The following is a 12,698-nucleotide window of genomic DNA, read 5'->3' as shown; positions in this document are numbered from 1 at the left end:
TTCAAAGCCGAACGAGAGGGAGATACACGCGGTCACGCCTTCACGGTCCATTCTTTGCACATCGTAGCGCTCCAAGAGAGACCGTAGTTCGATCGCTTGACCTTCCTGGAGGCATTCTTCTTTCAGATGCCCCTTTTATATCATTGACGTCAACGCTGGAGTGGATCGGTTCTACTAAAAAGACCCTCCTTCTATCTCGCGGCCTTTGTACGACGTGTTCGCTCCTCCGGTCGAGGTTCATTATCGACCAGCGCGTCGTATTTAAATACACGCGCCGCTCGACACCTCTATTAGAGAACACGCGAGCGCCTATCGTTTGCCAGAAGCTGCGGTCAACGTGAACGCATACTCTCGCGTAACCCCTAATAACTATAATCGCGTGTACCAGCACGTATTCTCTTTACCGTATGTCTGTGTTGCGCGCGATTACGATTCTCTCCGAGCAATCCTGTTATTCGTGTTGCGAGCTACATCCGCGTCCCATCTTGGTATTTGCAGTGTAAGACGATTATGGTGGGATCCGAGATGACAGCGGCAGCCTGTGTGAATCTGGCCACGCGTCTCTTGGATCTGCAAGGACCTTTTCAGCTGTGGGCCAGAACGTCTGCCGACGAGGCGCCGTATCCTCTGATAGGACACGAGAGGCCTTTCGCCGTCAAACTGTCGAATTTAAGACACACGCTGTCCGCGGAGGAAGGTTTCGATCTGGAGCATTGCAACAAAAGTGGACACGATACGTGCCACTTTATACTCAGGCCGGTACCAAAATCGCCGGTAAAGAAGAACAAGTCCAAGATCACTGGGTTATTGAGGAGATCCCTTTCGTTGAACCCGAGTTTGTTTGGAGTCAATTTATCGAGGCTCGACGAAAATGGATTGCCCAAACCTGTGTTAGTAATGCTCCAACAGTTATTCGCCAAGGGACCATTCACGCAAGGAATCTTCAGAAAATCGGCGAATGTTAGAATCGTTCGAGAACTACGAGACCAGATCGAGTCTACTGGAGATCCCAGTTGCTTGGAAGATGCTCCAATTATAGCCGTGGCAGCTCTCCTTAAAGACTTTCTGAGATCCTTACCGGACCCTTTGCTAACTTCCCACCTGTTTCCCCTCTGGATGGATAGCCTGGACACACCAAATCCTGTTCAAACTATTAAAAAGTAAGCGAAGAAACGGTTTCACAGTAACGAGAAATTCTTTGTGTTTGTACGATATTTAACGAACAATGGTGATTTCAGTATTTTAGATAGATTGCCCAAAGCGAATTACACCCTGCTATCGCATCTGATCTGCGTTCTACACCATGTGGCACGGCGGTCGAAGCACAATCTCATGTGTGCCAGTAATCTGGGCGTGTGTTGTGGACCAAGCTTACTCTGGTCGCCAAATCCGTCGGTGAATCAGAGCAGGGCGATCCCTACACTGACGGAGATGTTGATTCGTCATTGTGAAGTCCTGTTTGGGGAGGGCGTCACGCAGCTCTTTGGGGAGGAACGCAGCGACAGTGGAGCCGAAGAAAGCACCGATAGCCTTCACTGTGAGCACTTTGCTTTATCTTTCTTCTTCTTCTCCTCCTTCTTCTTCTTCTTCGTCTTTTTCTTTAATTCTTCTTTCTTTTTTTACTCTGTGAATCAGAAGCGAAGCATGCATCTGTTCGTTTGGTATTCAGTTTATGTAAGTGTTCAGTCCACTGAGGAATTTCTCTCGTTGCAGCAGGTGGGCTTTCTCTGGACAGCCTGGACCTGACGGAACCACCGCGTAAAGACCACATGTCTCTTTCAAGAGATTCTGGTCTGACCCTGTCGGATTGTCAGCTGTTCATCCCAGAGTCTCCGGTGGGATCCGAGGACTCTGCCGCGAATGCCTCGTCATCCAGCTTCGACAAGTCTCTGACCAAAGAGGACAAGTCTACCAGCAAGTCGTATATCCGTGTCTACGGTGGATGGGAAGAGCGAATGAACGGCTACGCGGCAAATAATCATCACACGAGCGCCGTTGAGCATAATTTCAGGGAGGAGAAGAGCGGCATCGGTTACCCTAATCCGAATTTTCAGAGACAAGATTGGCTGAGGGCTCAACTGAAGAGAACGCCAAGAACAAAGTTGGACGAGCACGATCATCGTAAAGACAGGTTCGATGAGAAGGATATCTACGGTAGGGAGTATCTGAGACAAGATTCCATGAAGGAGAACATGGAGAATTGCAAGGACATCTACAGGAGTTCGCAACTGGACATAACGCGGGATCTTCGGACGGAATACGAAAGAGCTACGCAACAGGACATCTGTACGGAACGGGTCTCCATTCATAATTCGGAGCAGGATCTGTCGGGAGACACGACGTTGACCAGTGACAGATACGAATTCAAGAAGGAACGGTTCAACGAGTTCAAAAAGGTCAAGTCGGAAATGTATGTTAATCGCGAGTCACCAGTCTCTCAGAACGGTAGCTACCATTCGGGAAGCGATCTGTACGAGTTCAAAAAGGTGAAGAGCGAGATATACGTGAACAAAGAAACGACGCGTACGGAGAGATACGAATCTGAGAGTAGCATCTATGGGAATAGGGACAGAACGAGCGAGATATACGATTCGAGAGAGAGGAGTGATTTGTACTCGTTCAAGCAAGCCGAGGCGATCGATTTGTACGGTGACGAAGACGACGAAGAAGAGAGAACGTGGCCGGATACACCACCACCACTACCACCGAGGTTGAGGCATCTGCCACCGGTACACATGAATCTGGAGGACAGACACAAAGTGGCGGGTAGGTCAAGGTCTTTACCACCGCCTCCTCCTTATCGTCCGCCTCCTCAACCTCGTGCCTCGGTTACCACCAGGCACCTAGGATATGGAAGATCCGTCGTCGATGACGAGAGTTATGTTTAATATGAAACGCTATTCGAATTAGGAGCTATTAGAATCGCTCTCGCGTGTATGTTTGTGTGTACGTGTGTGGTGTACGTATGATGCGTCTGTGTGTATGTTGGCATTTCGGGAGAATCAAAGAACCGAAAAAGTCGCAGGTCGAGATCATGGATACATGTTGGCTCGTGTATCCATGCGATCTCGTTACGGCTGAAACTAGTCCAAACTGGAACGCACGTACGATATCGGAAAGAATAGCGATATGTATAATATTGAATTGTATGCTCACCGAGGAATGAAGAATTATACAGAGTTGCTTAGTGTTTGTTTCGTCAAAATGTAAAACAGATCGGAAAAGTTAAAGTAATTACGTTTAAAGATATATTCGTAAATCACAAAATGCTATCGGTTATCGACGATTCTTAGCGATAGAACTTGACTGTTATACAGTGATTCAGGGTGCTTCCACGAACCTTCATAGGTTTCCCCTTTTCTTTTAAATTAGTTATTCATATAGAGACACTTATTATTAAGTATAGATTGTAGCGGACAAGACTTGCGTCGAGATGATATTATTCGTAATTTCTTTTCTTACGCGAAGAATTTTTGTAAAAATGGAGAAGAATAAAATATATATATATATATACATATATATATATAATGTGTAAAGTACTATGCGAAAAAAAAGCAATCTGTGCGATATTCAAATGCGAACTGCCGTTTAGAGAGGGAGAATCAGGCGTCAATATCTACGGAACGAATCCCGATAATAAAATGCAAATTTTATTGCAACTACGTCAGAAAAGGCAGAGCGAGGTTCGTTTCCATTCGTCGTCCTAACATCATCTTTTTAAATACGTTCACATAGCTAAGCGCACATCTCTGTATTGATATGTTCCGCAATTTCGAGATTGTCCGACGTTCGCAAACTCGCGCAACAAGAAAACAGCATTGACTGCCCCCCCCCCTATCGCGTTTCCTCTTGTGTTCTTTGTATAATAGATTCACGTTTCCTTCTTGTCTCCCAACAAGAAATTGATTCATTGCGGAATAAACATGACAGTTAAATAATTCTTCCTCTCTTTCTCTCTCTCTCTCTGTTTATTATAATTATACCATTTTGTCTTCTATCTTTTTTTTAAACTTAGAACATATAAATCGTAGTGTTTCGTGTACGCGAATAAAAGAGCGATTATCTTAAACTATAAGATACACGCGAAAGTTGAACGTAGCTGTTCGCGCGATCCAAATCTTTCGCTCTTCTCTGTATATATTAATGTATACTGTAATCTTTTATATTGCTAAACGTATATGATATACCCTATGCAATGCCCGTAAGGTATGTATACTTATCTAAATTATACGACATGCTATGAGAAGTAAATATATTTCGTATTTTATACAGTTGCGTGTGGTTCAACTCTGTTCAATATTCATTTCTCGCATCCTGCTGATACCCTGGCGAGCGGCCGCAAGAATTTCAGTGATCAGTACTGAAAATCATCGCGGACGATCGTGTTTTTTACTTCCGCGCGAGTATCACCTGAATATGCGTTTCTTGTTCTGATCAAATCTTTCAAATAAATGGGGTTATATTCGTATACAGCATTTATCTGTAAAATGCGTTCACCATGTTTATGGATTACGAGGAATTCGCTAGCCTTCAATTAGACAAGCCTGTGCCTGATCTGAGAGTACGTAATATCACGCGTGAACGCGATTTTCTATGAACGATCGACTCATACTCTAAATGTACGTTCCTAGAATGAAGAGCAATTAAAGAAGCACAGTTTAGATCCTAATTTGGAAAAAAGGCCTATAGACAGAGCGCTTCATCTTTTGGCGTAAGTGGAACTTAAATATACATATGATAATAAACCCGACTCGATAACGAGTTACTTTCGCCGAAAATGAAAACCGCGTCTTCCGTATTACCAGGACACACCTCTTTACAGAGAAGCGGCATATCCTTGGGGCATGGTTAATAATAGTAATTTTGCGCATAGCGCTTCGACAAATCACTGTACAAAACCTTGAATTAAACCACGTAATCCCGTATGATTATCGTATCAAGGCTGCCACAGCATCATTAATTAATTTTATAAAATCTAGATAGTGGTCTATAGCAGAAGCACAGGTTGCACTTGCCGTACAGATGATACACATCGATGTTGTTACTTGGTTCAATCTCAGAGTAATATTTATTTCAGTTATAAAACGATAATAAATCTGTTAAATAATACATATTACGTGACAGTAGATAAAAATGTTTATATTTGGATCTCGATGATATGATCGAATTATACAAGTAATTCGTGTCATACTCGTTGCGTAACGAGCTATAAAAAAAATATCGCTGTTTTAAGCAGTGTTCTTTTTTAGAAACGCGAAACCGACGTACCTTAAAGCGAGATGCATCATCGCATGGGAATCGCAAAATAACTACATCGGATTGTCGATTACACAACATCAACTTACGATCAACGCATCCCGGTCTATTGTATTACGCGTTACGCGCAACGCAGCATTACGTGTTTTTCATTAGTGGCGTACGTAGGCCGCATTCGGTCGGTTCCGGCAGAACTCGGTCTTGCTCGCTGTCTCGTAGGACAAGTCACATATAATCGATACCTTGGAGTCAGAGCCCAGTTTAGTTGTCATCTACGTTCGGTCGTGTTGTTTTTATTGCGTCAAGTGCGTCATGAGAGTGCGTACGCGTGTATCGTCGTCCACGTAAAGAAATTAGTATATCGGTCCTCGCTGCTTTCTCGTGCGATCGTTGAATAAAATGCGCTTTGAAAATGTTGCAAGAGGAAGCTCTGTACAAGAGCACATCTCCACGGTAAGTGGCCGAAATAGAGAATGGTTTTTTAGCTAGTGAATCTTACTCGCAGTTGTCGCGCCCGTCTTCTCTCATTCTCACGACTGTTTCTCTTTCGTTCGAACCCATGCATGGTTTCTAAAAATAACGCAGCGTCGTTCAAGGAGTATACTGTCCTGTCGTCTAAGCGTTGCTAATTATAGTCCTTTAAAGACACTCGGAAGAAATGACATTCTACGAGTAACTGATAAACAGTTAGCTAAAGACTTCGTTCGAAGTAATAAGATTTCAAGGTGTAGGTTGTTCGAAGATTTGACAGTATTATCGATTGTCTTTTTTTTCCTCTTTGCATAACGATGTCGTAATAACGAGTGTTTTGTTGTAACAATGAGGATTTACGATGAAATAAAAACCTTAAGAATCGTGCACGTTGTACCAGTGAAAACATTGTCACATGTTCCAAAAGGATATGTTATGTAAAGATTTCTGTCCTTGGAGGTTGCATGCATTTAAAAAAAATAACGCGAGGATGACGGGATTGTTTTTATAAATTTAACGATTCCAGAAAATATTATACTTCCTAAATATATTGTTATCATGGTAATTTATATCGTAGTTAATATATTTGTAATAATAAATAATATTAATGTTTAAAAATGTGTTGTTTTCTACATTATCTATCTTCGTTAATACAGCTGTCGTTTTTGCGTTATTTGCTGTTATATCCATAATTATTGCAGGAAAGGCGATGAAATTCAAAAACTCAATTTTATACAAACATTACCAAGCCTCTTAGCCACAGACTCAGAATCATGTATAACACGCGTGATACCAAAAGTGCAGCAGTCACTGGCTACAGCATCCACGGAATTCCATATTGCAGCTTCAACAACATTCAAAACGATTCTAGAGCAGAAACTTGTGAACCATAATGTCTTCAGTCGAACATTCCTTCAAAGTATCTTAGATTCCCTTGAAAAGCGTGATCCAGGTAAAGAAATTTTGTTCACTCTTGTACAACTAGGGTTGCTAGTTAAACCTATATCGACAGTTTCATGCATTTGGTATTATTCCATGTAACTAAACATGTATATATGTACATTTAAAGTTATCTGTCATGCATGGCTGGAGACCTTACTGGATGTGATAGAGTTACTGCCGGTAGAAGTCATAAGAAAGCAGGTTTGTATAGATGATCTTAGAAATTGATATTCAGACAACTTTGTCATTTAGAAGGGCAAATGTATTGTAATTTTTGTAGCACATATGCAACCTTACAATATGATTATGGTAGATTGGTAATTAGGTTGATTTATTTTGTGTTACTTGGTTACCTGGCATTAGACTAAGCATCAAGTACTCTATCAAAACTCATATGTTGCAAAGAGATGCTATGTATTTAACATAGCCTTAACGATACAAATATTTTTTGAAACTTGAACATACTCAAATATAGTAACTAACATCATCCGGATGATAATAGAAATAAAATTATACAGATTCTGCCATTGACTGTAAGCAAAGGGCAATTGTCACAACCTATCCACTCCAGGATAATATGCAGCAAGATATTAGGAAAGATTTGTACAAGATTTGAATCTGCTCTGTGAGTATGTTTCATCTTATCAAAATCTAATATTTTTATTATCGAGGGTATCAACTTTTAAACGCTATATTCTTGAGTGACAGATTAAACGTACAGAAATTGAATAGTATGCAACATATGTCAAAAGACAACTTTTTCTCAATAAAGTCATTAAATAAGTATACGTATTGAAATTGTTGTCAGGATACAGAAGGAAGTTCTACCAATGGTACACTCCCTCTGTCAGGATGTAAATAGTGAAGTACGAGCTAGTATCTGCTTGCAGCTACGTTTTGTTGCTGAAGGCCTTGGTGCTGAGTCTGTAAAATCTGCTTTGCTACCATCTTTCGTAGAATTAGCAAGTGATGAAGAAAGCAATGTAAGATGCGCCTCTGTACAAACAATAGCGTATTTGCTACCTCATCTTCAGGAAGGTATGCTTAATGACTAGTTGTGCATCATAAGCATTCCAAGATTTTTGTAGTAAAATATGTTTCGACTAATTTTTGGACGCGAGTTTTTTTAAGAACGCGACGCAACGTAGTTATAATTATTTACAGATACAATAAAAACTACCATAGTGCCACTTGTTAAGAAATTATGTGAAAATACACAATCTGTACAGTCAGACGATAACGTGATATGCGTCATTGCCCAAGAATTTGGAAAAATTGTACTCGGCCTAGAAAGTAAGATCTCTTATGAATTTAAATTTTACTTTCACGATCGCAGTGAATTGATGTACAATTGATATTTCAGCATGCTTATTACCTACGGAAAAAACATGGTTCGTAAAATATTTTCAACAACTTGCACAAATGGGTATTGTCTTAATGAAAAAAGAATCCAAGCCTCATCTTCCATTTGTAAGTGTGTACGAATATGATATAGACTCTGATAAAATCGAATGTGTTTTATAATGAAGTTTCTCCATAAATTTACACCTTTCTAGATGAATATTAATTTTGACGAAGATGAAAAATATGTAGAATGCAGAAGGTGTTGCGCGTTTAATTTGCCAGCAATGTTCATCTTTGTATCAAATTCCGTGGATGACACAGATGCATTACTTCTTACATTCACTGCATTGGCGAGTGATCACTATTATTTGGTTCGGAGAACTGTAGCGTGTGGAATCCATGAAGTGAGACTTTTTTGATTGGAATATGAAATTGGGATGTATGACTTTTTAGTAACAATCATAATTTACCATGCAGGTGGCCAAGGTGTTAGGTCCAAAAAGTGGACGGATAAAAACAGATCTAATAAAATTATTGAAAGATAACTCTGAAGAAGTTTTACAAGGTTTAATTCCTCATATAGGATTAACGCTTGATTGCTTGGCTGAAAGTCAAATTATTGGAGTAGATAAAATGGTTCGTATGCGTTTTCTATAATTAGACATTTTCTAAATATATTTGCTCTATTTCTATTAATCTGTTTGTCGACTGCAGGATTCCACTGTTATGGAAATTGGTAGAGCTCTATTGAAATGTGAGTCGGAAATAGCAGCTACACATAATTGGAGATTAGTGTCTTCAATGCATTCACAACTTGAGATATTGCCTAAATACTTCCCAAGTGACTTTATATATTCATATTTTGTGCCAATGGCCTTTTTTAGAATATTACACGCTGTAAGTTTTAAAATTACTCGTGTTTCGTTTTTAACCAAAATATATGACATAATCAAATTTCAATACTATTTTTAACTTGCAGAGGCCAATACCCGTTCGACTCTCCGCAGGAACTCTATATCTTTTCCTTTTACGTTATAACATGAAACCTATGCAAAGGGTAGAACTTCGTAGCAAATTGTATTCAGATTTAGCTAGTAATCCGAATTGTTATGTGAGAATGATGTTCGTTCGTATGATGATAGAGGCTTTGGAAATTTTTTCTTCTGCATATTTCAAGGAACATTTTTTTACTGCTTTATTGAACTTGGCAGAAGATCCCGTAGCTAACATAAGAATGAAAGTAATTTCTCTGTTGCCTCAGTTAAAAAATATGCTGCGGATGCCGGCCGATAAAAAATTATTAACTTTGTTAGAATCAACTATAACGCATTTAATAAATAGCGAAAAGGATAGAGATGTACTAGCCGAGTTGTCATCCGTTATAAAAAAATTGGATGATATATCGCTTAAATACGAAGGTCGAGCTGTAAGTAATATTCAGTATAATTCACTTTTATTGTTAGCGAATTATGTTTGTACAAAATACTTTGTTTCAGGCATCTGGAGCAGTTTCAAAACAGGGCACTGAAGATATTAGAAAGTTAGAGGAAGAGAAAAGATTATCAGGAATGGCAAATGGGAAATCTCCAGGCGGAGGTGCTACAATAAAGAAAGGTACGCGAGGATAAATTTCCATAATTATAGCAATTCTTATTACTTACGGATTGAATATTTGGAATCCTGTAATTGTAGGGGGGTGGCGTCATGCGACTGCCGATTCCTCGTCAAAAACGATGTAAGTTATACTTTATAATTTGAACGTCTAATGATTTTCCTATGAAATTTTGAACTAATTTATTCTGTTCTTTTTGTCCAGGCCGCAAACATCATCGAAAGGTAAATATTCGCTTTCGTTACCACCGATTAAACATAAAATATTATTCAGAACAATGATTAAAATTAATAATATTTATTACAGATAGCATAGGCTCACCTCGCCAATCAAGCGACGGATCAAAAGCGAGGTACATAAATTACATATCTACTTATTCCTCGCATATACAAATAAAACTAACTTTAATTTTAAGCATGATGCTAACGTCTAATATAACACTAATATTCGAGAATAGAAGAGATAGATTTTTTAGAACCGATGAAAAAGTAGAGTTAAATCTCACTATCTTTCTTAGTTTACTAACGATATCATGCAAAACCTAATATCAAATTCTGCATGCTTTGCATCTAACAGAATTCAACTAACACATCCTTGGGAAAGAATAGGGCATACCAACTCAAACATTAGTACAACCCATACTAACTTTGACAATGGATCGTGCAGTGATTATCTAATGCAAAAGGCTCAGCAGAGTCGATCGAAATTAGCATTGCCATTTATATTGTGGCCGGAAACGTGCGAATGCGACTATGCGGAAGAATACGCTTTCCATTCTTGTCCCTCGTCCGATTACGCGAGGTCTGTCTTCTTGGCGATCATGAGAGAGAATCGGCGAAGATCGCAGCAAAATTTCCTACTAACCCGAGACTATGCCCGCGAGTTTTCCACTAACATTGCCAGCAAGGACACTGCCACTGTAAGAACGCTTGCAGCTCACTATAACTCTTGTTGGCCTTGTAGCTCTATGCCGGAGATACCGGTAATGCTGTCGGATGACGAATTCCTGGTAGACGCTGGTATCAGGATACCGGTACAGTTCTCTCAAAGCACCTCTAAGATACCGCATCTGCAAGATTCCATGTTTGGCAAGAGAAGAACTTCGTTCAACGTGAATCATGCTCGGCCTACCAGTATGAATTTCGACAAGGGAAAGCCTAAGAGAAACTCTTCCGTTGAATACGAAGATTGCATGAAACGAAGAACGAATGCCGATCAGTCAGACGATGTCAGAACTTCCATCGATTGCGAGGACGGATTGAGACTGGTAAAAGAAAATCAACAGCTGGGTAAGAAGGATCCTGTATACGTTGGCCCTTTGATGAGATCTAGATTTGGATTCGGTGTGAATCAGGAGAGAACGATGGACGACAAGATGAAACGACGAAATTCGTTAATAATGGATAAAGACAAGCCGAAGGTTGTGCAGTCAAAGTGCACGTTGGACAGAACTAAAAGGAACTCAGTCAATTTCGACAAGGGAAAGCCCAAGAGAAATCTCTCCGCCGAGTACGAGGATGGTATAAAACGGAGAACCAACGGAACTAATCAAGCGAAAGGTATAAGATTACGATCGATCGATTACGAGGATGGTTTGAGTTTAGTGAAGGAGAATCAACAGCTCGACAAGAAGGATCCATTATATCTTGGGCCTCTGATGAGATCTAGGTTCGGGTTCAGCGTAAATCAGGATAGGTCGATGGACGATAAAATGAAACGGCGGAACTCACTGATAATGGATAAAGACAAGCCTAAAATCATACAGTCAAAGTGTATGCTGGACAGGACTAAACGACACTCTGCGAATTTTAGTTTAAAGATGCTGGATACGAAAGAGACTAAGCCTATCTTGAAGGCTCAGCATAGCTTAGACGTGGCCGACTATACATCTTCGGAACGTTTAAGCCGGGCTCTGAGACGATATTCGACCTTAGACGTGAATCATAATCAGGGACATAGTAAAATACCCTTAAGAAATTTTGTACGTCGTAGTAGAACCGCACCAGCTACCAGGGCTTCCAGCCCCGTAGGTTCGCAATTAAGGTACGAGGAGATCGACAAGCTGTGCCGAAAGTTCGAGGAGTACCAATTGTATTAGTGTAATTACACAGAACGCATTTAAGATATCGAGAAATTAAAATCTCCATGTAAAAGGAGGGGGGAGGGCGGGGGGGGGGGGGGAAGAAAATAACTGTATGTGCTGGTTCGCATATTATAATTGCAAACATGTTGTGTGTCGGAAAGATAGAAAGTTTCGTGGGATACTTTTTATTTTGTGCATTTTGATCTTTTAGAAAATCTGAAGTTCACAAAGTCTACGTTTTCCTTTAACGAAATAACGGCGTATTTAGAAACTGTTACGAGGTTGTCTCGACTAGTTTCGTTTCGTCCGTAGTTGACGATCGTTTTTTTTTTTCACACGGCCTTGTACATTTCTCACTTTTTATTAACGAGTTTAACGATGAATTTTTCTATTCGTGTGCAATTGGTAAAAGGTAAAGAGGCCAAGGGATAGAACTCTTGCGATATCTCATTTATTACCATTAACGCGTGCTTTACACAAGATAGTTTTTTAGTTAGTTTATCTTGTCCAAAGTATTTCCATGTTAAATTATAGAAGAAAAAGTTTATCTTTCGATATATCGTTTGGAAAGAATTCATCGCGTGTTTTAGCGTTTGTACAAGTTTGTACAAGACGCGCATGCTTGAGTTGGAAGACTGTTTTATTAGACGATGCCGTATCGCAGTTCGTAAGAGTAAAAAATAAGACTATTTTGCACTTTAATTTTATAGCTGCATATCTAATACGTATTGCTCTATCAAAGTTTACTCGCTAATTGAATATATTCTAATAGATTATTGCATTTAGGAAACTATCCAAAAGAGTTAACGAAAGATAGAGTTTAATTATCTTAGTAGCCAATTGTAGGTCTAGTCTTGAATAGTTATAAAAAGCAGCTCTCGTTTTCCAACGTCCGTGAAATGGCGTTTTTTAAACGTTCGATACGATTTTTATATTTCGCTTTTTTTCCGTTATCGTTATCTTCCTTTCAACGAATTCATTTAACGAAGG

At 39.8% G+C, this 12,698-nt stretch overlaps 2 protein-coding genes and 1 long non-coding RNA gene across 8 annotated transcripts in view; 2 read left to right on the top strand and 1 right to left on the bottom strand.

The window, feature by feature from the left end:
- Positions 1–3,475, top strand: part of LOC117205867 (rho GTPase-activating protein 20-like) — a 178,646-nt gene extending 175,171 nt beyond the window's left edge. For 2 of the 3 annotated variants that reach the window (XM_033444656.1, XM_033444658.1), the window contains 3 exons: positions 499–1,160; positions 1,239–1,537; positions 1,714–3,475. In XM_033444656.1, coding sequence (XP_033300547.1) covers positions 499–1,160; positions 1,239–1,537; positions 1,714–2,888 — 2,136 coding nt within the window. In that variant the 3' untranslated portion in view covers positions 2,889–3,475. The remainder of the gene's footprint in view (positions 1–498; positions 1,161–1,238; positions 1,538–1,713) is intronic. The other variant, XM_033444657.1, reaches the window with a different exon arrangement.
- A 1,643-nt stretch (positions 3,476–5,118) lies between these two features.
- Positions 5,119–5,407, bottom strand: LOC117205873. The gene is made up of 2 exons (XR_004487305.1): positions 5,269–5,407; positions 5,119–5,206 (listed from the first exon to the last, which is right to left on the bottom strand). It is a non-coding gene; the product is annotated as an uncharacterized LOC117205873 (long non-coding RNA).
- Positions 5,408–5,504: 97 nt separating this feature from the next.
- LOC117205866 (serine/threonine-protein phosphatase 4 regulatory subunit 4-like) lies at positions 5,505–11,787 on the top strand. 4 transcript variants are annotated; one of them, XM_033444652.1, is made up of 16 exons: positions 5,505–5,709; positions 6,429–6,679; positions 6,797–6,870; positions 7,188–7,294; positions 7,478–7,707; positions 7,834–7,962; positions 8,033–8,139; positions 8,226–8,417; positions 8,491–8,649; positions 8,728–8,910; positions 8,993–9,439; positions 9,510–9,627; positions 9,706–9,748; positions 9,830–9,849; positions 9,932–9,977; positions 10,202–11,787. In XM_033444652.1, the coding sequence occupies exons 1-16, from the start codon at positions 5,669–5,671 to the stop codon at positions 11,721–11,723; spliced, it is 3,669 nt and encodes a 1,222-aa protein (XP_033300543.1). In that variant the 5' UTR covers positions 5,505–5,668; the 3' UTR covers positions 11,724–11,787. The 4 variants fall into 4 exon arrangements, with proteins under 4 accessions (XP_033300543.1, XP_033300544.1, XP_033300545.1 ...); XM_033444653.1 differs by having other exon boundaries at positions 5,506–5,709; positions 10,589–11,787; XM_033444655.1 differs by lacking the exons at positions 5,505–5,709; positions 6,797–6,870 and having other exon boundaries at positions 6,578–6,679.
- The last annotated feature ends 911 nt before the right edge of the window (positions 11,788–12,698 follow it).

The sequence above is a fragment of the Bombus bifarius genome, unplaced genomic scaffold (genome assembly GCF_011952205.1).
Source record: "Bombus bifarius isolate JDL3187 unplaced genomic scaffold, Bbif_JDL3187 scf7180000007996, whole genome shotgun sequence".
Taxonomy (NCBI): domain Eukaryota; kingdom Metazoa; phylum Arthropoda; class Insecta; order Hymenoptera; family Apidae; genus Bombus; species Bombus bifarius.
The sequence above is the reverse complement of the archived record's forward strand: the minus strand, read 5'-3'. Positions and strand labels throughout refer to the sequence as shown.